The 23,482-nt window shown below is 39.8% G+C and overlaps 1 protein-coding gene across 5 annotated transcripts in view; it reads left to right on the top strand.

The window, feature by feature from the left end:
• The window catches only part of CTNND2 (catenin delta 2), a 368,350-nt gene that overhangs the window by 280,380 nt on the left and 64,488 nt on the right, over positions 1–23,482 (top strand). For all 5 annotated transcript variants that reach the window (XM_075271079.1, XM_075271077.1, XM_075271078.1 and 2 more), the window contains exons 14-17: positions 4,920–5,105; positions 9,417–9,590; positions 16,177–16,327; positions 19,222–19,432. In XM_075271079.1, the coding sequence (XP_075127180.1) occupies positions 4,920–5,105; positions 9,417–9,590; positions 16,177–16,327; positions 19,222–19,432 (722 nt within the window). The remainder of the gene's footprint in view (positions 1–4,919; positions 5,106–9,416; positions 9,591–16,176; positions 16,328–19,221; positions 19,433–23,482) is intronic.

Here is a 23,482-nt window from a genome sequence, read left to right as displayed (position 1 = left end):
TTAGCCATTTGCAAAAACAGTACATTTTCATTGAAATGTTGGCACTATTTTTGCAGCAAAAAGTGCTGCATTCATGTGTTACATGATAATTAATAGGGAATTATGTAATGCTAGTTTGTTTGATTTTTGTAGTGGTCTTTTGCGCTTGCCTAGTGCTTTTTAGGAGAGGTCATCAATATTGGAATGGTAAGCAATGAGCACTAGGCTTAAAGGTGTTCTCCAAGTCTTGATATTGCAATAAATAGAAGAAACGTCCACACTCTAATAGTATAAAACTATTCAAGTTTCTTAGTATCTAAATATAAAAAACATACAAATACAAATAGCAACATCTTATACAAATACAAATCTTGTGGGAAATCAAAGAGATAATAGTATCAGTAAACACCAAGGTGGTATTTGTAGTACAGGGTAACACAATAAGAAATAGGTAATGAATAGAGTGTCTGCAAAAAGCAATATATATTCCCATAAGACCATAGTATATATCATATGGCTACAAAGAACCAAGAATAATCACCAAGTGAGAGGTCTATCAGGCAGTGACATTTTTACATGCGTTTTTTCGCTTTTGCAGGGCATATTTTGCTGGAGTATCTTTTTGGTGCCAAGTCTTACTTACAGAGCCCCTAAACTACCAATACAATGAAACCCCCCAAAACGTGACTCCATTTTGGAGACTATACCCCCTCATAGAATTTATCAAAGAATGTAATGAGTATTTTGACCCAATAAATAGTTTACAAAAAGAAATGCGTGGTAGATGGTGCAAAATGAAAATTGAAATGTTAATAGATATATGATACTTCAGTGCCCGATATGTCATGCCCAGCTCGTGGTACTGTGAAATGTCAGATCTTTAGTTATTATACTAAGTTTTTTTTTATTTTTGAGTGGCATCATGACCAAAAAAACAAATTGTCTAAATCTGTGCTCCAAAAACCAAACAGCACTTCTTCACTTCTGTTTCTGACTGTATATAAACAGGAGTTTATATCAACATGTAATGTTGTTAAGTATGTTATCCTTGGTACACCAGTGTTATACATGTGGGCATCAGATTCATTGGAGCAATTCCTTTCAGTTCTTAGGCCTGGTTCACATCTTCGTAATCCGCATCGGGACCCCCCTAAACAGACTATCGAACACATTGACAAGCGGCGAGTTTATGAAAGTACACAAACCCCATAGACTAAAATGGGATCCGTGTGCTTTCCACGCGGCGTTCGCATGTAACATGCAGACAGAAGAGTACTTCAGAATCTACTTTCATGTCGCTTGGTGTTGAAACTGTGCCTGCCCTGCACCTGTGAGGTGTTGTCAGTGCTAGAAAGCATCGTGTATTGCTGCATTTAAATACTGTGGCCCCCGATACCGAAAATTTTCACCCAGTGGGCTATGACAACTAATATATTGATGCTTGCCCCGATGCTCCATGTACTGATGGTGGCATACACCTTTCCCCACATGGACATTTACAAGTAGAGGCCCACATGGCCATCAGTCAGGGACATCTTTCCTTGAGAAATAATGACAGCTTTGTATTTTCCATGGAGACTGTGCACTGCAATCTCTCGGAAAACTACACTGCAAGTGAGAGATAAACTTGCAGATTAGCTGCATGGTCAGATTGCCTGAAGGAGGAGGAGGAGAAACAGATAGAGATGATGATAATGAATGATAATGTGACGATAACCACCACGTGCTAGGTGGAGAATGGTTGTGGCCTACCTATGTACTCCCATTAACACTCCATAGCACTTCTGGAATATGCTTTTTCAAAAGGTTATTATTTAAAACATGTGTGAACAGTAGTAGGTTAGTGGTGGCACTAGAAACATGTCTGCCAGTGCCACCACCACCCAAACTTGCTTTAGACCTAAAGCTGGTCTTTTGTATCTTGGGGCTGTATGTCAGGTGAAACTACTGCAGCTGCCACCTCCCTCTTCCTGTGTTACCTTATCACCCTGAACTGGTTGCCAGGTCTAATCTGTAATTGAATCATCATCGGATTCCATATCAGTTTCCTCACTTTTTATGACTCATCATGGCAATCTGATTCCAGTGTGCCCTCGCAATTCCTAACAGATTTCCCACTATCGGCACTACTGCCAGCAGAAGACTCCCTGCCACTACTATCTCCACCAACACTCAACATGTCTTCCACCACTACCTCTTTACATAAAAAAACACTGTGAATTCTCATCCAATTCATCAAAAAATGAGGAAGAAGAGGAAGTATTGGGCTATGAGGAACATCTCTCTTATCAGAAGTAGGGAGAATTAGGCTAGATCACTAGAACTGTGTCAATCAGTTTATATTATATAAGATTTTTGTTTTTCTGATTACACAGGCTAGACTGTATATTGGATAAACATACCAAAAAATGAAATAACAGAGATTCTTTTGTTAGATTAGCAGAGGCTGCCCTACAGTGTAAGTATATATGCACACTTGCACATACAGAAAAAATGCTTAAGCAATGAATATTTTTTTCAAATTAAGAATGCTTCATCACACTGTACATTGTAGATCAGTGCAGGCTAGGCTGTATATTGGGTGAAAAGAATAAAAAAAAGACAAAAAAAATGCAAAAACAGCTGAATTTGTTTGCTTTTCTTTCACTTGTGAAGGCTGTACTGCAGGTATATTTGTGCATACAGAGAAACTAATATTCCTTTCAGATTAACAACAATTCTCTTTCACACTGTGTATGATCACAAGAAACGGTTATAAACTGTATATGTAACTGTAAACTGTATATTACCCAAGGAAGGACTTTTCTCTCCGCTGGTTTCAGTATAAAACCCATGGGAAACCGTGGAGTCTGTGGGTTTCCGCATGTAATGGTGTTTTAAGCGGACAGGGTCTCTGTCTTTCAGATCCTCATGTGGACCCGAATGCTAGTTTAAACCTAGCCTCAGCAGGAGAAGAAGCACAGATTTACCCACTCTACTGTCTACGATTCTATCCTATTCAATTCCAGCACTAATCTGCCTGTGTAATCGCTTGATTCTCCATATTCTTCTAGTCCTCTAACTATTGCTGGAATTCCTTTTTCTAAACTGTGCTAGCCTATGCTACATTGAGATGGAATACAGATCCATTTGCATGTTCACCAGTCCAACAACTACAAATTTATCACAAATATCAAAATTGTTATACTACATATGACATCATCACTTGAAGGTCCACCTTCAACATCACAGTGACTCACAGAGCCATTGCACAAATGTTTGAACTGTATTTCTTGCTGAAACACATACTGATGGCCACGTAATGTAAGGCTAAAGCCACACTTAGCAGGGTACATCAAAAAAATGCTGCCGGAAAAACCGTGGCGAAAAGAGACACGTTTTTCCTGCAGCGCTTTTCACAGAAAGTTCACAGAGGTTTCCTTTGTGAACTTTCTGCTTCCGTTATACTTATAAGCACCCCAACACAAAGGTTTTGGAGATTGCAGCAATTCTGCTGTGTATATTTTTCTGCAATGTGTGGATGGAATCTGCTAGACTGTAAAATTCCACATGGGGCCTTGGCCTAAGAGTTTTGGGTTAATGACCTTATTGAAATGACAAAAATCAAAAACAAGATTTACATAAGTGTACAAATAATCTGGTTTATAAAGGCAGTGTGTGTTCAGAGTGTATGGAAATGTCCTGCAATAGACTCTCACTAATCCGGACAACAGGAGACTTTCTTCCCTGGTTCTAAATGGAGAGGTGGTTGGGCAATTTATGCATCACTACATTCATTTCATAGGGTGTGCTGGAGATAGCTATGCTGGCTATTTCCATTGTTTTCATTGAAATTAATGGAGCGATGCTCACATTGCCCAACCAAAGCTCAATTCAAAATGGGACAAAAGTCTCCAATGGATACAGGATAACTCACTTTGGTGGGAAAACCTTTTTAAGGCTAAGACCCCATGTTGTAAGCCACAGCAAAAAAGTGCTATGGGAAAAATCGCAGTAGCAACGCATTAGTTTAGGTATAGGTTTCCTCTGCAGACTTTTTGTTTCAATTACACCTATGGGGAAACCGCAAGCGTTTCCAGAAAATTGCAGCACATCTACTGTACCTATTTTTCGACAATGTGTGAATGGGATTCGCTGTAACACACAGCATTTTTTTCTGTGGTGTTTATGCCACATTGGACCTTGTCCAAAAACATTTAATGCATGAAGGAGATTGATTATAATCATTGAGGATGAAAATAAAGTATAATGGGTATGGAAAAACCTCCAGAAAGATGGACAATGCTAGCATTTTTTTGAGTGAAGAAATTGGAACTAAATGTGAATCCTTCAAGTTTTATTGCATGTTTAGTTGGCATGTGTTATTTTAAGAGGATGCCCAAACCTATTATAAAAAAAGGGTTCAGAATGGCATAAGAAATCATACAGACTTCTGATGATCCAAATCTGCTCCCACTCTGATGCTTGCTTGTTCCTCAACAGTCTGTACTTTCTAGACCTATTTTGAACAGGAAATGTCAGATCAGTCAATTAATGTGACTATTAACTGGGTAGACACTTTCTGTATGTTAAGAGGGACATGGATGCAAAAAGCAGGAGGGACCCAAGTGGACATGAATATGACTTCTTTTATTTTTATTTATTTATTTATTTATTTTTTTATGCTGACCCTTTTTTCTATTTAAAATATAATCGATTGGAAAATGATAAAGTTGACAGCTCTTTTGTTTGAAATATGTTTTTGGATGACAGTAAAAGCAGAAAATAGTTTTTTTTTAAACTGCAATTACATTCCATGTCCTAGGAACAATGACAAGCCAGACAAAAAGACTGATGATTTCTATGTTTTTTAAAAAATATTCTTTGTGACCCATATATTTCTGAAAGAATACAGTATTCTCTTATAGGATGGATATAATTCTCTTTTTTTTTCTCTTAAGACCATTGAAAACTGTGTGTGCATTCTGAGAAACCTTTCCTATCGACTAGCTGCAGAGACTTCTCAGGGACAGCAAATTGGAACAGATGAACTTGACGGATTGCTTTGTGGTGAGACAAATAGCAAAGATACTGAAAGTTCAGGATGCTGGGGGAAAAAGAAGAAGAAAAAGAAATCTTTAGATCAGGTGAGCAATGCTGTTTAACTTTTAACTGTATGCAAAAGACGAGTTGACTATTTTCCTACTTTTATACGTCAGTTTAGTACAGGGCTTGTGGATCATAGTAAATTATTTTTTGAAAGTTTATGAATTTGTAGCAATCAGCATATCTGGAATCTACCTAGACATAGAGAATAGTATAGTCAGTGCAATTGTGTATACACTAGATTTTTGAATAAGACTCAATTATAGCCTAGAGCAGGGGTAGGCAACCTTTTTTGTGCGGCGTGTCGATTTGAATTAAGAAATCAAAGATGAGGTACTCGGAGTGCCGGACAAAAATTGTAAGGCTGACGACCCCTATACTAAAGTCATATAGCACGAATCGAAACACAGAGGTGCTGTCATACTGCGCTCCAGCCACATATGTGCACATGTACTTTTCCATTACAAGTAATATAAGTAAATGTGTAGCCCGCAGTTAGTAGTAAATGTATGTGCCTGGTAGCAGAGTGAGGTAACACCTGTAGGGGGAGACACACAATGTACCTGGATTCTGCATCTATTCCCCAGCTGCCAGTACCTTCACTTTTCTGTAAGAGTTTACGCTCGCTCATTCTGAACGTAAAACTCGTTCAGAGTGAGCGGCGTAAAAAACAGATCCCATTGACTTGAATGGGTCCCAGCATACGCGCGTATCACATTGAAAGTAATAGGTAAAAAAGCCTCCCATTGATTTCAATGGGGAGCACGTGTATGCCAGCACCCATTCAAATCAATGAGATCTGTTTTTTTACGCCGCTCACTCTGAACGAGTTTTACGTTCAGAATGAGCGAGCGTAAACTCCGTGTGCAGGCTCCCTAACGCTGAGGCCCCACATTGCAGAAATGCAGCTTTTTTTGTTGTTGCAGACTTTGCTGCGTTCTTCTGAACCGATGCCAGGGGTGGATTGAGCAGAAGGGAGACATATAAGAAGGTTCCTAGATATTTCCCATATTTTTTTATAGCCATTCTTGACTTTGGCAAAATGTGCAACAAAAATGCAACTCCCCACAACATGGGGCCTCAGCTTTAGGGGAGCAGCACACAACCAGTGACATACTGTCCCGCACTGTAATTGATACGAGGCAGAATGTTACTGGGAGGCAGGGAGTCCTAGCATCATAGATGAGTATACTGCCAGGAGTCCCACTCTGAGCATGAAGTTCAAGCCAGTAAATTTGGCTGATATACAGACCGTGAAACACGGTTGTGTGCTACACTCCTTAGGTCGGGTTCAGACGGGGTTTTTTGATCCGGATTGGCTGAAAACACCGCCTCCCATTGAAATCAATCCACCTTTCTTCAGGTGGATTCTCATTCAGCCACAGACATCTGCCCCGCTGCTGCAGCTCCTGTCTGCCGTGCCAGTGAGATATGCCACGCGTGCCAAGAGCGGCATTCATTTGGGCCTAATCCGGAGCCGAATGCTGCAACTGGATGCCGGTGCACTGCACTGGCATCCAGTCTCGGCTAGCCGGCTTTTGGACCGCAATCTGAGGCGGCCTCCGGGTCAAATTCCGGTCCAAAAAAACCCTGTGTGAACCTGGCCTAAATCCTCCCGCACAAAAAATGGCACGGATGTAGTTTTCACTGACTTATACATGAAAAATGAATTGACAGGGCTGCAAATGCAGTTACATATAGGACAGGTATACGACACATATAGGATCTGCTCCATAATTTTCAGCTCATCAATTTTGGCCCAGACAGACGTACGCAAAAACAACGGCCGTGTGTATGAGTCCTTTAAAATATAATAGTCCACAATATTATCCACAATTGTGGATAAAAAGTCTGGTCATGTGCATTACAGTTTAGTTACTCCACTTTGCTCGGATCTTTCTCTGCTCCTTCTTTTGTGTGCAGGATACACACAGCAGGAGATCTCACTGCAGGCAGAGTCCTGGAGCTGTGTAGTGATAAGCTCCGCCTCCTGATCTCACTTCTTTCCTTTCATTGGTGGGCAGAGGGCAGCCAGTGAAAGGGGAGCCTCCTGAGAGAACTGAAGGGACACGCCACTGCTGCAGCTCCTGTCTGCTGTGCAAGTGAGATATGCCATGCATGCAAAGAGCGGCAGGTGTCATGCGGTAACTACAAATGGCAATGTGCATTTTTGAGTAACGTATTGTTGAAGGAAAGAGCAAGACTGAATGGTGAGGGGGTCATCTAATTACTATATGGAGTCTGTATCAAGCGGTCTAACTTTTACTGTTATGCATAATAGTGCACATGCTGGGCTTCTTCACTGAGAAGCAGAAGCAAATCCTATGGCCAGCCTAAGCGATGTTCCTCGTTCTTTCACTGAGGCAACAGTGAAATCTGTACTGTATTCTATCTAGCATGCATGACTAACAACACTAGAATGACATGCATAGACCTATCTATTTTGAAAACCTGGGGAATTACATGATCGTTTGTCTATGTCCCATAGTGGGACTTAAAAATAAAAATTAACTAAAAACACAAACCACACACATTTTCCAAATAAAAATGCTTTATTCTGTAACAAACCATACAATAAAACTAAAGCATTATTCACACTTCCTGACTTCCGCCGTAATAGTATGATGGATGCTGCATTTTTAGAGATTTTGGCTACTCTGCTACAGATGTAATGTAATGTACAGTGGAGAACTGGAACTAATGAGTTCTGATTGCGGTCCAGGACCCTGCCCCCCAGAGTAAGAAAATTCCCCCCGTACTAGTCCCCATGCCAGTCCTGTACCACCTTTGTTACTAGTCTATGACCAGCTTCAGTAGTAACGTAGCAAAACTCCTATAGACTGCAATATAGTTGTACTACAGTTGTACTACAGTACTATAGGACCTGCAAGGACATGCAGGACTTTTGATCACCAGATTTATTATTTGCGCCTTTTTTAAAAAAGAGCGTCAACCAAAAAAAAAAAAAACTATGCAGAGTTAGCAGATTTAGCATTCAAAACAATTTTTAAATCATATTCAATTACTTGTGTCAAATCCTAAAATGCATTGCTAACTGAAGTGCATAATAGGCATGGCAGCAGACACATTTTAATGTATTCAGTGACATAACTTGTGTATATCGCTTGAGGTTTGTGGCACATTGTAATCTGCTACAGATGACTACAAAGTAACCAATTTTGGAGACATAGTGGTGTGTGTTTATTGTTTTTTGTACATTCCCTTTCTTGTCAAAGTTACACAGAATCAGTGTGTTTCAATATACCGTACACACATTTTTCACCCACTATTGGTGTTTTAGTAAGTACCGTATATACTCGAGTATAAGCTGACCCGAATATAAGCCGAGGCCCCTAATTTTACCACAAAAAACTGGGAAAACTTATTGTCTCGAGTATAAGCCGAGGGGGGGGATGTAGCAGCTGCTGGAAAACTTCAAAAGTTAAAATGGTAAGAGTTTTTGGGTGCAGTAGATGCTGGGGAAGGGGAAGGGGTGTTTTGGTTGTCTCACTGCACCTTCCCTGTGCGTGAGGACTGTTTTTTTTTTCCCCCAACTTGGAATTCAGCCTGGCTCCTATTAACCCCTTACCGACGGAACAGGTGCACTGCAGATCCCCTATATTCAGTAGATCGGTCACTTTCAGACACAGGGATACCTAATGTGTATGTGTTTCACAGTAATTTTCTACTTTTAGATTCTATACATTACTTTTGCGGCTGGTCATAAACTCCCCTCCCCCCCCCCAAAAAAAAAAAAATTATTTTTCTTTTTGCTTGACTCGAGTATAAGCCGAGGGGGGCTTTTTCAGCACAAAAACTGTGCTGAAAAATTTGGCTTATACTCGAGTAAATACGGTAGATCATTTTTATTTTTTTCTTCCCTGCACTGCCTCTTTAAATACTATATATAAATATAGTATTTAAATTAATGTAATAAACATTAACTTTTATTCAATATTTTCTTTACTATTTATGATTTGATAATTTATGCCTCTCTTTCACTTCCTATTTAATTATGACATTTGTGGCTGGTGCACAACAGAGACATACTGCGTCTGAATATGTCAGATTATCCTGGCATTTATTTATGCAAATGGAGCAGGGAGGAGACCTTGATGGTCAGTTTGCAACCCAACAAATTTACTATTCCATAGTTTCTGATTGGCGTAGAATTCTACTCTGGTCCATGGAAGTGTTGCTGAGTTATTCAGAGACCAGAATCAGTGGGTAAATGCATTTAAACTGGTGTTGTGAAAGGCGTTCTTGATAAATTCCCCCCATTATTTGCTTGCTTATTATCTTTCATGGATTTTAGTGAATGACTTGTGACATATTTTTATATTTCTTACCAGTGGGATGGAGTCGGGCCGTTTCCTGATTGTGCAGATCCACCAAAAGGAATCCAAATGCTATGGCATCCTTCAATAGTCAAACCCTACCTCACACTTCTCTCTGAGTGTTCTAACCCAGATACCCTTGAAGGCGCAGCTGGAGCATTACAAAACTTAGCTGCAGGAAGCTGGAAGGTAATTGCATTTTTTTTTTTCAAAAAAAAATAATTATAGCTGTTAAAGGGATCCTATCATTCACACACTATTTTTTTTAGGTACCATGTTGGAATAGCCTTAAGAAGGGCTATTCATCTACTATCTTTCGTCTTCTCCGTGCTGCCGTTCGCCTACAATCCCGTTCTTGTCGTTATGCAAATTAGCTCAAACAGCACTGGGGGGCATCCCCAGTGCTGCGAGAGAACTCTCTCCAGCGCCACCTCTATCTTTGACAGGAGCATCCTCTTCAGCCTCTTCTTCTGGCGGTGGCTTGTAACTTCTAGGCCTCGGGCCTTGAGCAGAGCAGATTGTACTTTAACTTACTCTTAGTAAGTTTGAAATTGTTTTTTAATGACACATTATACTTCATGTTAGTGGAAAACACGAATCAATATTTTTGTGCTTATTTATTTAAAAAAAATAGTAAATTTCAAAATGTGAAATGCTCTGGCTTTCAAACAGATAGTCATATTAACCAAATACATTGATAAATATTATATACCATATCTCTGCTTTATACTGTCATCATCTTTTAACCGTTCTTTAATTTATTTCGGACATTAGAAGGCTTACAAGTGTAACAGAGATTTTCTAGATTTACAAGAAAATTCCCTAAACTAATTTTTTAGGAACCCCTTCAGTTTTGATGGAGATTATAAAGGCCTATATATTAGAAACCCCCCTTAAATCACCTCATTTTCAAAACTGAACCCTTCAAATAATTCAAAACAGCATTTGGGAAGTTTATTTAAGCATTTCACAGTAATTAAAAAAAAAAAATATGGAGGTGAAATTTAGACATTTAATTTTTTTTCGCTAATACTTTAATTTAGCCCTAAAAATAACACATTCACAAAGGGTTAAAGGAGAAAATGCATCTGACAGTTTATCATGCAATTTCTCCCAGGCACAGAAATACCCCACATGTGGGTGTAAACTGGTGTTTGGGCACACGGCAGTGCATGGAAGAGAAGAGAAGGAGCGACACTTGACATTTGAAAAGCAGATTGTGCTGGAATAGTTTTCAGGTGCCATGTCTCATTTGCAGAGCTCCTAAAGTACCAAAACAATGAGAATCCCCCAAAAGTGACCCCATTTTGGAAACTACACCCCTCACAGAATTCATCAAGGGGTATAGTGAGCAGCATTTTGACCCTATAGACGTTTCACAGATTTTACTAACTTTGGGATGTGTAAGTGAAAAATTACTGAAATGTCACTTTATCCCCAAAGTTTTCATTTTCACAAGGGGTTAAAGGAGAAAATGTACCCCATAGTTTGTTAAACAATTACTCATGAATGCTGCAATACCCCATATGTGGTAGTAATCTGCTGTATGGGTACATGAGGGGGCTTGAAAGAGCGCTATTTGAGTTTTGGATGGCAGATTTTGCTGGAATAGTTTTCAGGTGCCATGTCGCATTTGCAGAGCACCTAAAGTAGTTCTACAATGGAAACCCCCAAAAGTGACTCCGTTTTGGAAACTACACGCCTCAAAGAATTTATCAGGGGGTGTAGTGAGCATTAGTATCCCAGACATGAATGTACAGCGGATGGTGAGGAGTGAATATATAAGCTGTGCGGAGTACATTGCAAACACCAAATTCCCTACCATATCCCCATTGGCTCCTATGATCGAGGGGGGGGGGGGGTCAAGCTGGGGGTCACTTCTGGTGTTTTTTCCCTTGTAAATTCTAAATCTGGGGTGTCCCTTGATAATCTCACACAGCTTATATATTCCCTTCCTGCTGCAGCCAGTTGTGTTCTAAATATTTGGTGATTTGGCGGGGTTTTGTCTTCACTTTGCTAGATGCTATATTTTTCTTAATTTTCTGGTGATGTGGCCATATAAGGGCTTGTTTTTTGCGAGATGAGATGTATTTTGTAATGACATCATTTTTGGGTGCCTATAACTTATAGAATAAATTTTATTAACTCTTTCTTGGTAGATTTTTTTTTTAAAAAAAAGCGATTCTGGCATTTTTTTTGCTGTGCAGCGTATATTTATTCTTTGGGTCAGTACGATTATGGTGATACCTCATTTATATTAATTTTTTTTATGCGTTACTAATTCTGCAGTGCAGAAACCCATTTGGGGACATAAATCAATGATTTTTGCATCGCCATCTTGTAAGATGTGTAATGTTTTTATTTTTCGGTTTACAGAGTTGGTTGAGGGTTTATTTTTTGCAGGACAACTTGTACTTTTCATTGGTACTGTTTTGAGTGTATGTCTGACTTTTTGATCACTTTTTATAGCATTTTATGTAAGTCAAAATGTGCAAAAACCTTTATTTCCATTTTTTTCAGGTTTTTTTTTCCCCAAAGTTCACCATGCAGGTTAAATCATTGTTTCTGTTTTATTGTACAGGTTGTTACGGACGCGTTGATACCAAACATGTATTGTTTTTATTAATATTTTGGTTTTTCTTTATATAATTCATTTTAAATAGGAAAAGGGAATTTTGGGGGCTTTATAACTACCGTATATACAGTCATGGCCAAAAGTTTTGAGAATGACACAAATATTATATTTTCACATGATCTGCTGCCCTCTGGTTTTTATGTGTGTGTTGTCAGATGTTTTTATCACATACAGAAATATAATTGCAATCATATTATGAGTAACAAAAGCTTATATTGACAGAATGAGTTAATGCAGCAAGTCAATATTTACAGTGTTGACCCTTCTTCTTCAGGACCTCTGCAATTCACCATGGCATGCTCTCAGTCAACTTCTTGACCAAATCCTGACTGATAGCAGTCCATTCTTGCACAATCAATGCTTGCTTTTTGTCAGAATTTGTAGGTTTTTGTTTGTCCACCCGTCTCTTGATGATTGACCACAAGTTCTCAATGGGATTAAGATCTGGGGAGTTTCCAGGCCATGGACCCAAAATCTCTATGTTTTGTTCCCTGAGCCATTTAGTTATCACCTTTGCTTTATGGCAAGGTGCTCCATCATGCTGTAAAAGACATTGTTGATCGCCAAACTGCTCTTGGACGGTTGGGAGAAGTTGATCTTGGAGGACATTCTGGTACCATTCTTTATTCATGGCTGTGTTTTTAAGCAAGACTGTGAGAGAGCCGATTCCCTTGGCTGAGAAGCAACCCCACACATGAATGGCTTCAGGATGCTTTACAGTTGGCATGAGACAACACTGGTGGTAGTGCTCACCTCGTCTTCTCCGAATAAGCTGTTTTCCAGATGTCCCAAACAATCGAAAAGGGGATTCATCAGAGAAAATGACTTTACCCCAGTCCTCAGCAGTCCACTCCCTGTATCTTTTGCAGAATATCAGTCTGTCCCTGATGTTTTTTCTGGAGAGAAGTGGCTTCTTCGCTGACCTCCTTCAGACCAGGCCTTGCTCCAAGAGTCTCCGCCTCACAGTGCGTGCAGATGCACTCACACCTGCTTGCTGCCATTCCTGAGCAAGCTCTGCACTGCTGGTAGCCCGATCCCGCAGCTGAAACACTTTTAAGAGACGGTCCTGGCGCTTGCTGGTCTTTCTTGGGCGCCCTGGAGCCTTTTTGCCAACAATGGAACCTCTCTCCTTGAAGTTCTTGATGATGCGATAGATTGTTGATTGCTGCACGTGTTTCTTTAGAGATAACCATGGTTAACAGAAGAGAAACAATGATGCCAAGCACCAGCCTCCTTTTAAAGTGTCCAGTGGTGTCATTCTTACTTAATCATGACAGATTGATCTCCAGCCCTGTCCTCATCAACACCCACACCTGTGTTAATGGAGCAATCACTGAAACTATGTTAGCTGGTCCTTTTAAGGCAGGGCTGCAATGATGTTGAAATGTGTTTTGGGGATAAAGTTCATTTTCTAGGCAAATATTGACTTTGCAAGTAATTGCTGTTAAGCTGATCACTCTTTATAACATTCTGGAGTATATGCAAATTGCCATTAGAAAAACTGAAGCAGTAGACTTTGTAAAAATTAATATTTGTATCATTCTCAAAAATTTTGGCCATGACTGTAGGCTTGCAATATAAGTGTATTCCGAGTCTATAATATAGAACCAGCGATTATCTCTGATTGCTGATTCTAGTGTCCTTATAGGACCAAGAAAAAAATGTAAAAAAAGTTACAAACATGCCTGACATGCCTTTTCCAGCGTGATGGAGCACCTTGCCATAAAGCAAAGGTGATAACTAAATGGCTCAAGGAACAGAACATAGAGATTTTGGGTCCATGGCCTGGAAACTCCCCAGATCTTAATCCTATTGAGAACTTGCAGTCAATCATCAAGAGACGGGTGGACAAAAACCTACAAATTCTGACAAAAAGCAAGCATTGATTGTGCAAGAATGGACTGCTATCAGTCAGGATTTGGTCAAGAAGTTGATTGAGAGCATGCCAGGGAGAATTGCAGAGGTCCTGAAGAAGAAGGGTCAACACTGCAAATATTGACTTGCTGCATTAACTCATTCTAACTGTCAATATAAGCTTTTGTTACTCATAATATGATTGCAATTATATTTCTGTATGTGATAAAAACATCTGACAAACACACACAAAAACCATAGGGCAGCAGATCATGTGAAAATATAATATTTGTGTCATTCTCAAAACTTTTGGCCATCACTCTATAAAGGAAGTCAGGCTGTGCAGACGCATAGCCTGACTTCCTCATTACCCGGAAGGATCAACCAGGTATTTGGGGGCTTCTAGCAGCCTGAGGGTGCCGGGGGGTCGGGCAGATAGATTACACAAACCTTTGGATGCCGCCGTCATGTTTGACGGCGGCATCCAAGGGGTTAAAACTCAACAACAGAGCTCAGCTCCAATGGGGGATTAAAGAGCAGGGTGTTAGAAACAGCTAACACCGGCTCCTAATGCCACCTGCAGCATTCGGAGTCTCTGACAAACCCCTAAGATGCCACAATCTCTATTGATCACAGCATTTTAAGAGTTAAACAGCGGAAATCGGCTGTTAAATACAGGGTTAAACAGTGAGGATCAGCTGTTAGATACAGTCAGGCTCCCATGGTGATTGCACGGGCTCTGCTTCTGAGCCCCTGGGATCACCATCACGTACATGCACGTGGGGATGCAGTAAGTAACCACATTCTCCCACGAAAATGTAAATGAGAATGCGTGAAGGGGTTAAAGAGTACCTACATTTCCGGTCCAAATCTTTTTTAGGTTATTAGATGAACTTGAAAGCTTAAAGGGGTTGGCCACTTTCAGACCAATATTGACAAACAAATGTACAATAAAAATATATATAATTTTCCAATATACTTTCTGTATCAATTCCTCACGGTTTTCTAGATCTTTGCTTGCTGTCATTCATTCTGTTTCTTCTAGAGGATAAAATTCTGACCATGGTCATGTAATTTACTGTCCATGGTCATGGACAGAAGCTGGCCCATGGGCTTTAGCTCCAGGCCGCCATCTTTAAAGATCCATTATTTGCCATATTATTACAGTGGATATTAGAAAGGGTTTAATGACATTGACTGTATGTTTGGGGTCATTGTTTGTATCAACAAGGAGTTCTCACAGTGTGACTTCTATACTTCTATATTATTTTTGTGGTGAGAAGCTGAGCCACTGGATGTGTAGTGCAGCTGTAGGTAACAGCTATGAGTTGTGATAGTAGAGTGCACAGCTGTTAGCCCCTTTACATGCCACAGTTGCATGCAAAGGCAGCACCTAAAGTGTTGTACACTGGCAATCCTTCCATTCTTTTACCGATTGGTGTTCCCTGTGATGTTGTAGTTGGGTGCCATTCATTTGTCAATCAAGACCCTGTTATTGCAGTAGATTTATTGCAGACTATAAAAAAACTAAATATTAAATCACACCCTTTCACCATTTTATGTAACATGAATAAATAAAAAATACCCATAATTGGTATTCTCATTTTCAAAAATGCCTTAAACAATGTTATGGTTAAAAACTACAACTTATGTTGTAGAACAGAAATCTAAAAAAGTTATGAGAGTCGTAATATGGGGATGTGAAAAAAATGGTATTGCTGTATTTGTAACAACACACAGAATAAAGGTAGTACAGTAAGTCATTTTTTTTTTTTTACCCCACACAGAACTTTTTTTTCCTTTTCGCAGTACATTATATATTAAAGATGAAATGTTTCCATTACAAAATAGAACTTGCCCCTCAGAAAGTAATGTTAATTGAGAAATACAAAAGTTATGGCTCTTGGAACGTTGGAAGGATATACTAAAGGTAAAAGAATGAAAATTGGTTTGGTCCTGATAGAGTTAAGGAAGGTTTTGAGGTCTGTCTACTGGTTGTGAATAGAGATGAGCGAACACTGTTCGGATCAGCCGTTCCGAACAGCACGCTCCCATAGAAATGAATGGAAGCAACTGGCACGGCGACCGGCCGCTGGCAAAGTGTACGTGCCACGTGCTTCCATTCATTTCTATGGGAGCGTGCTGTTCGGAACGGCTGATCCGAACAGTGTTCGCTCATCTCTAGTTGTGAATAATAATTTAGTTGCATTTTATGTGATTGCAGTTAAATACAGAAATGGAACTTATTGCTATATTGCTTAATATTTTCATTTTTACTATTTCTAGTGGTCTATTTATATCCGAGCTGCTGTCCGCAAAGAAAAAGGTCTACCAATTTTGGTTGAGCTCCTTCGAATTGATAATGATAGAGTGGTGTGCGCGGTTGCCACTGCTTTAAGGAATATGGCTTTAGATGTGAGAAATAAAGAACTAATAGGTAAGATTTCTTTTTTTTCTTTTTTTTTTTTATTTATATCAACAGAGGAAGCACATGTAAAACAAGTCCATAAGTTCATTCAAGATAACATTCGGCATCTCAAATCAAAATATCTATCAATGTACACTTTAAAGAGAAAAAAAAATACTCATACTTAAATTATAGACAATCAGTCTTTTTCTCATCCATAAGAGCTTCTTCCTGGAATTTTCAAAAATATTATAAAGAAAAATTGAAATAAAAAATGGAGAGACCCCCTCCCGTTCCCGATCAGTAATGAGAAATGTAAGAGTTGTCCTTTGTCCCTTCTGATTTATTTTTTCGCACTGTGTGCAAAATTAGGATGAAGTCAGATGTCCATGGTCTCAGGATATCAAAATTGCAGCCTATGCAAATGACCTTCTGTTTTTTTGTAACAGATCCTTCTATCTCTTTCCCTTTTGGTAGAGTTGCACACAATCCAACAGGTTGAACACTTTGAAATTAATTTTCAGAAGTTGAAGGCCCTCAATGTGTGACTCCCTCTATCCTCTGTGCCCACCTTTATTAACACCTTTGCATTTGGCTGTGCTCATGAGGCTATTGATAGGCTATGGAAGCCTAGATATCTTATAGAAACTGGTCGTCAGATATCACTTAACCTTACCAAGGTCAATTAAATCAGGCTTGATGAGATAGTTAAAGGGCCTTCACAAGTGGATTGAGGGATGCGCTTTTTATAAAATCAATATCTTTCCCCATCCTCTTTACCTCCTTCAATCCCTCCCCATATGAGTTCCCTAAACTACGCTATCCAGTTCTGACCAGGTTCGTCTAGGCTAATAAACCAGCAGAGCTCCCTATTTTTGTTCCCAAAAGCGAATGGGGGCCTGGCACTTCCAGACCATCGCAGGCACCTCGAAGCTGCCCAACTACAATTCATGTTCCTGACTGATATTGCCATGGATCAACTAAACAATAAGTGTTGCTTAAACAGCCTTTCTCACGTATCCCCCTCTACCTACTTCCTTGGTTTGTCTTCCCCCTCACGTGGCGCTCAAATCACATCCGACAATAGGCCCCATACTTGGGAATTTAAGTTATCTTTTACTGATAGAATTGTTTTGTTCAGTCCATCTTCTATGTTTCCAATCCTGAGTAACCCACATTTCTTAACAGGTTTGTCCCATGGTCATGCACAATACACTTCGCCACAGGAATAACTGACCTAAATATATAGAGTCCTTCATCTCACTCAGTTTCTGTCCTCTCTTACCTTGTCTCAAGGCTTTGACAGACTTTTGATTCTTTTTGAAAAAACCTGTCCTGGGACTGGTCCATATAAGAATTCTCTGTTAAGCAGCGTTCACATTGCCGCTGCTTGCGAGCGCTCGGCTTTAAAACCCATTCATTTGAATGGATTTTCAAAGGTGACTGCCCATGATCGTTTTCAGGCTCTCCGCCTGGTGTCCATTTTTTTTCTGCAGACACAAAGTCCTCCATGTAGGATTTTGTGTCCGCGGAAAAAAAAGCGGAGACCAGGTGGAGAGGCTGAAAACGCTCACGGCGGGCAGCTGTGAAAACCCATTCAAATAAATGGGTTTTAAAGCTGACCGCTCACAAGCTGTCTGCTGTCCGATTTCTTACCGGTTTGCTCCGGTGAAGGTTCCCGTCGCACGTGTACACTGAGCTGAATCAGCTGTTTAAGAGGCTAAGAAAAGGAAGTCTGCATACATCATCTGTCACATGACGTATATAAGTGACAGCTTCACAATAAGAAATATCACAACATCAAACAAAGAAAAGGCAAAAACACCACACAGAAACCAAAAACAGTTGTTAGTATGTACCAACCCCTCAGTTTCTATATAAATATATAACCTAACTTTGCTTATTCCTGGAATAGTCTCATTAAAGGGCAGCAGAAAAGAGATCCTTAGAGCTTCAAGTCAACAATATGTCCCTATTGGTTCCTTCTTTCCAATCCACTAGACTCCACATGAAGTCTGCCCTCAAGGACCCTATTAACCTCAATTTGGTTAGCCAATGATGGTTTCATGATGTTCCTCTTTGTATTTTATATTTTGTATTTTGATTACAGGAATATAAATTAATTTATCTTGTTGTTCTTAATAAATACTTCAGTTAAGGCCTTTCACCACAAACAGGCGCCAGACTATTTTTTTCAGGTTATAGTTGTACCAGGGTCTTCCATCCCTTAAGGTTTCATGCACATGAATGTGTGATTTGTCACGTTTTCACAGGTAGCACACTGCTTATTATCATGGGTCTGTGTATGTGGATGTGAGTTTAGGGCAAAACTCAGGACAGGGTCTACAAACGTCTTTTTTTGTGGACCTGGATCACTGAAGGAAATCATGGGGTCTGTGGAGGCACGAGTGGCACATATCTGCCATCTGTGTTGTTTTTCCATGGACACGTTCGTGCGCATTTAGATTATGTCAAGAGATCTCCCTTTAGTTGTGATGTGGATACTGCTGGCTATAGTGAAATTTATTTTTTTTTTCAGTTTCTTTGATTCATTTCTAGTCCCAGTCAATTTATCTCCCAGCAACGTAGTCACTGGGAATAAAAGGGAAGTCTTTTGAAACAGGGTTGAGTATAGAGTGTAGCTGACATCAGTGATGTCACCATTTGGCAGGCCCATGGTGTATGCCACATAATCGCTAGACTATTGCAGGCCCTTTACACATTTTAACTTAACAAAAGTTTAAAGTTTGATGCAAATATCATGATGCATTTTCACAATATGCTAAATATATGGGAATATTAGATGAATGATTTAAGTATATCTTTATATGCAATTTATTCTTTTTTTTTATTTCAGAGACCTCTATCAATGATTTATTATATGTAGTTGTTCCCGAATATAACTGTGTTGCTTTTAAATGTAGGGAAATATGCTATGCGAGACTTGGTACACCGTCTTCCTGGTGGAAACAACTGCAACACCTTAACTAGCAAGACTATGTCCGATGACACAGTTACTGCAATCTGCTGTACTCTACATGAAGTCATTACTAAGAATATGGAGAATGCTAAAGCCCTACGAGATGCAGGAGGCATTGAAAAATTAGTTGCCATTTCAAAGAGCAAAGGAGACAAGTAGGCAAAGTTTCTGTTTAATAGTTTGTGTAATTGTGCTTTTCTGTTTAAGGTAGTTCTTGACATATTAGGGCATAACATATTCTATATGTAGGTTGTATACTTCCATGCAACCTTTCATTATTAGTCATTTATTCTTACCACCAGTTTTACATTTGTTAGAAATGTGTATAAAAAAACAACAAAAAAGAGGCAAAAACAGTATTTAGCTTCAAAAAAATATTTATTGAAAGATATCAAAAAAGGGCAAAACAGAAGTCAAATAAGACAAGCTTATGATCAGTGCAGACCTGGAGGGAGAAAAATAAAAACAGAAGAAACAATTGCCAACATAGAAGGGGAGCAAAAGAAAACAGGCAGGGGGAAAGGGGGGGGGGCTAGTTAGCTCTATAATGCAGTGAGTTAAAGATAAAATGGGGGAATGAAGCTGTCCAGAAAAAGATTGGGGGCGTGAGAAACACTCCTTTAAGTCGTGTTTCCCGATCACAGCTGAAGACAATATGGAAAGCCCCGGGATGTTGGATTTATTAACCCATGGAGTCCGAAACTTGTAACATAGTGGAGGAGTATCTGAGATGATGGTATTAATTTGCTCGAGCATGATGGTGTCAACTCGTTGAACCACATCTGGCAGGTATAGAATCTCTTGCAATTGAAGATAATATGACTGCAAGTCACCATAAAAATATACTGGAGCAATTTATGTTGGACGTATTTAAGATTAGCCAGATGAAGGCTCAGTAGAAAGACTGGAGCAGACAACAGGAATGACTGACTGAGAAGCCGTTGTGTCATCTAAATGTGATGGGTAGGACCAACAGATATGGAGAATGGTGCCTAGAGTGTTACATCTTCTAAAATAGAGAGGTGAGACTGTGGGGTCGAAACTATGGAGTCTATGGGGACCAAATAAGTCCTTTGCAGGGTTTTAAGAGAAGACTCCATAAGAGTGACCTACCAACTGCCTTTGCTGATGGATGTTCAACAGTTATTCCCCTGAGCAAGGGTCAAAAACAATATTTAAAGAGGATGTACGCCCCTGTGCAGGAGATATCGGTGCACTGTCACTGCTGTCCCCTTCCCCTTCCTGCCAACAGTACTCTTCCACAGTTTTGTATTGTCATAAGGGGTGTTCCCCGCACTTCTGGTGGGGATTTCTCAGGCACTCGGGCGCATACTGTCAAAGCTGACAGTGCGCTGTCAACTTTCCAGCGGTATATAAAACTGCCAATACCAGAGGACATGAAAGGTCCTTTTAATAAGATTTTTATTGGATTTACACCAATCCTTAAAGGGGATGTTCGGGATAAATTGATCTGTAGAATCTAAGCTACTCTCCCTACCCCATCATACTTACCTGTCTTCCTGTCCATATCTTTTGGGCACGGGACGTTACTTCTGGGCAGCTGACACCACCTCTTCTTGAGGTATGCTGGCCTCCCACACCTGCACAATAGAGTCAGAGTGCCATCTATCTAGAACAGCTGAAGTTCAAAGCCCAGAAGGTCCGGCCCCTGTCCCGAAGACAGGTAATTATGTCTTACCTGGGGGGGGGTGAGTTAGTGAGGAAAGACTAGTAGTGGGTGGGCTAGCTAGGGAAACAGGAAGGGGGTGTGAGTGAGAAAAGAAAGGGGAGGGAGTGAAAGAGAGAGGGGGAGGAATCCCCACTGAGACAAGGCATCATGGTAGTTGTAGAAAAACAGAACAGGAAGCTACCCATGTAAACAACTGCAGAAGAGCGACCAGAGAATAGCACTAACCAACCTTTTTTGCAAAATAATTTTTTATCCAGAAAACCACCTAGGTCAAATGTCTTGTTTATTTTATCTTTCATTAATCCGATTTATGCCTAATAAATATAAATAGTCTTTTTAGTCTTTTTGTAAATGTTTGAGGTACTTATTAAAAGGGTTATCCCTACACAAAATATATTTCTAAAAAGTGTTGCACTGCATTGTTTTTAATTTAACAAACCCCACTCAAATACTTTTTATATAATTTTATCTTGCAAAACAATGTACTTGCTGCTAGTTTACATATGCTTCCGAATCTGTTAATTTCTGGCGGCTTCATCTGTCTGTAGCAGAAAACACAGAGGCTACATCCCATTATTGTGTCACAGCTATTCACCCTTCCAGCATTGTCCACTGTTGCACCATCCCATCCAATCTCAGCTCCCTGTGCAGGGAGATAGGCTGTGATAGGAGATGGTGTGGCAGTGGAGAATGTTGGAAGGGTGAATGGCTATGAAACAAGGATCAGAGAGATAGGAGGAGGGGATGAGGAAAGCAGAAGTACGTTGTACACAGGTTATCAACATATGCATATAGCTAAAATAGTGTCTGCATCCCTACTTTACTGTCTGATCCAGCTGTCTGCTACATGTTTATGTTGATAACCTGAGCATAGACACAAATGAACGGAAAAAATAAATAAATAGGAGGAAATTTGGAAAACTATGTCCCTATCCTGACTGACCCTAATAATTCCCGTCCTGAAAAAAACTAAGAAAAGTGGTCGGGAAAATCTGAAGAGCTGTTATGGGCTTCAAAAACTTAGAAGTAAATGTAATTCTGGTTTATCAATGCCAGAGTCAACACCCCATCAAGTCTAGACTTGTAGAACAACTTTAGGGAGGGGCCACGGACTTCAGAAATTTCCTGTCAAAGGCCACATCTGAATTTTAATTTAAATCCTTATAAAATGTATACTGCTCTATATGATATGAGTAAGAGAAGTGCATGGTCTTTCTTCACAGGAAGTAGCTACTGCCCTAGTGTAGTGTGCTCTAAAACCTTCAAGGGGGAACAAAGACAAGGAAGAATAAAATAAATAAATGTCTAATTCCATCCACCTAGCAATGTAAGATAAAGAAGCTATGAGGCCCTTCTTTTTTCTCTCAAACTGTAAAAGTAAATTTTCATCTCTCTGCCCGTAAGATGTAACCTTAATGTATTGAATAAGCACCTTCTGACATCAACACAGTGGAACTTTTCCTTCCCTGGGTTCTTAGGGTTAGGACAGAAGGACTACAAAGTGATTTCTATGGAATTCGGAAGCTACCTTTAGCAGAAAAAATAGTAAGAGCTTGATTGGGACCTTGTCTTCTGCAATGACTGTGTAGGCAGGTTGCCTGAATCTCAGAAATCATTTTGGCCGATTTTATTGTCAGGAGAAAAGACACTTGATGCTTAGAAATGTAATAGATAAATCCTCAATGGATTCAAAGAGAGACTGTGAAAGAGATGTCAAAACTATATTAAGGTCCTAGTGGGAAAGCTTCTGTGGTAAGGTTTAAGAAAATGTCGACAATAAAACACTTAACCCATAATCGATCAGCCAAACTAAACAAAGGATTTATTTAAAAGTCCAGATTGCAGAGTTAAAGTGGTAGTTCTAATATGTTTATCAAGGCTTGTCTGTAAAAAAAATAAATCTAAAATAAGAGGAATGTTAGGTGAAGACAAGCAGTCCTGCTCTGAACTTGCAAACCTACCTACCAACTCCATCTCAATGGCTAGCAATTCCTTGTAATTTGAGGACTGACTTCTCAACCCCAAGGGCCAACTGTCCTGCCAAAATTTCTCCACTAGGTTGGGCACTCCATCCACAGTGACTAGCATCTGTGGTTAGAATCTGTGGAAAGGGATCGCCCACGGGACTCCCAATCTTAGATTCTCCAGGTTCAAAAATCATAGCATGGACTCTCATCAAGGAGGAAATATGAAACTTAAGGTTTAGAGATTCTGGGGACCCATCCCAGACCTTTAGAATTCCCTGCTGTAGAGGATGGCAATGGAAGAGAGACATTTTTTTTTACTGCTGGTAAGGTAGAGGTCATTATGCCCAATACTGACATTTCCTGTTTGATAGCACGTCTGTGAGAGAGGAAACGGTTGGAAATCCTCTCTTTGACTATTATTGTCTTCTCTGATGTTAGAAAGATTTGCCTGGAGAAGTCTAGTTGAATTCCTAGAAAGGTCTTGATTACATCTGGTAAAAGGGAGAATTTTTCTTGGAGAATTTTTCTTGATTTATACTCCAGCCTAA

This window comes from Leptodactylus fuscus, chromosome 4 (assembly GCF_031893055.1).
Source record: "Leptodactylus fuscus isolate aLepFus1 chromosome 4, aLepFus1.hap2, whole genome shotgun sequence".
In the NCBI taxonomy this organism is placed as follows: domain Eukaryota; kingdom Metazoa; phylum Chordata; class Amphibia; order Anura; family Leptodactylidae; genus Leptodactylus; species Leptodactylus fuscus.
Note: the sequence above shows the minus strand (reverse complement) of the source record. Positions and strands in the feature narration are given on the sequence as shown.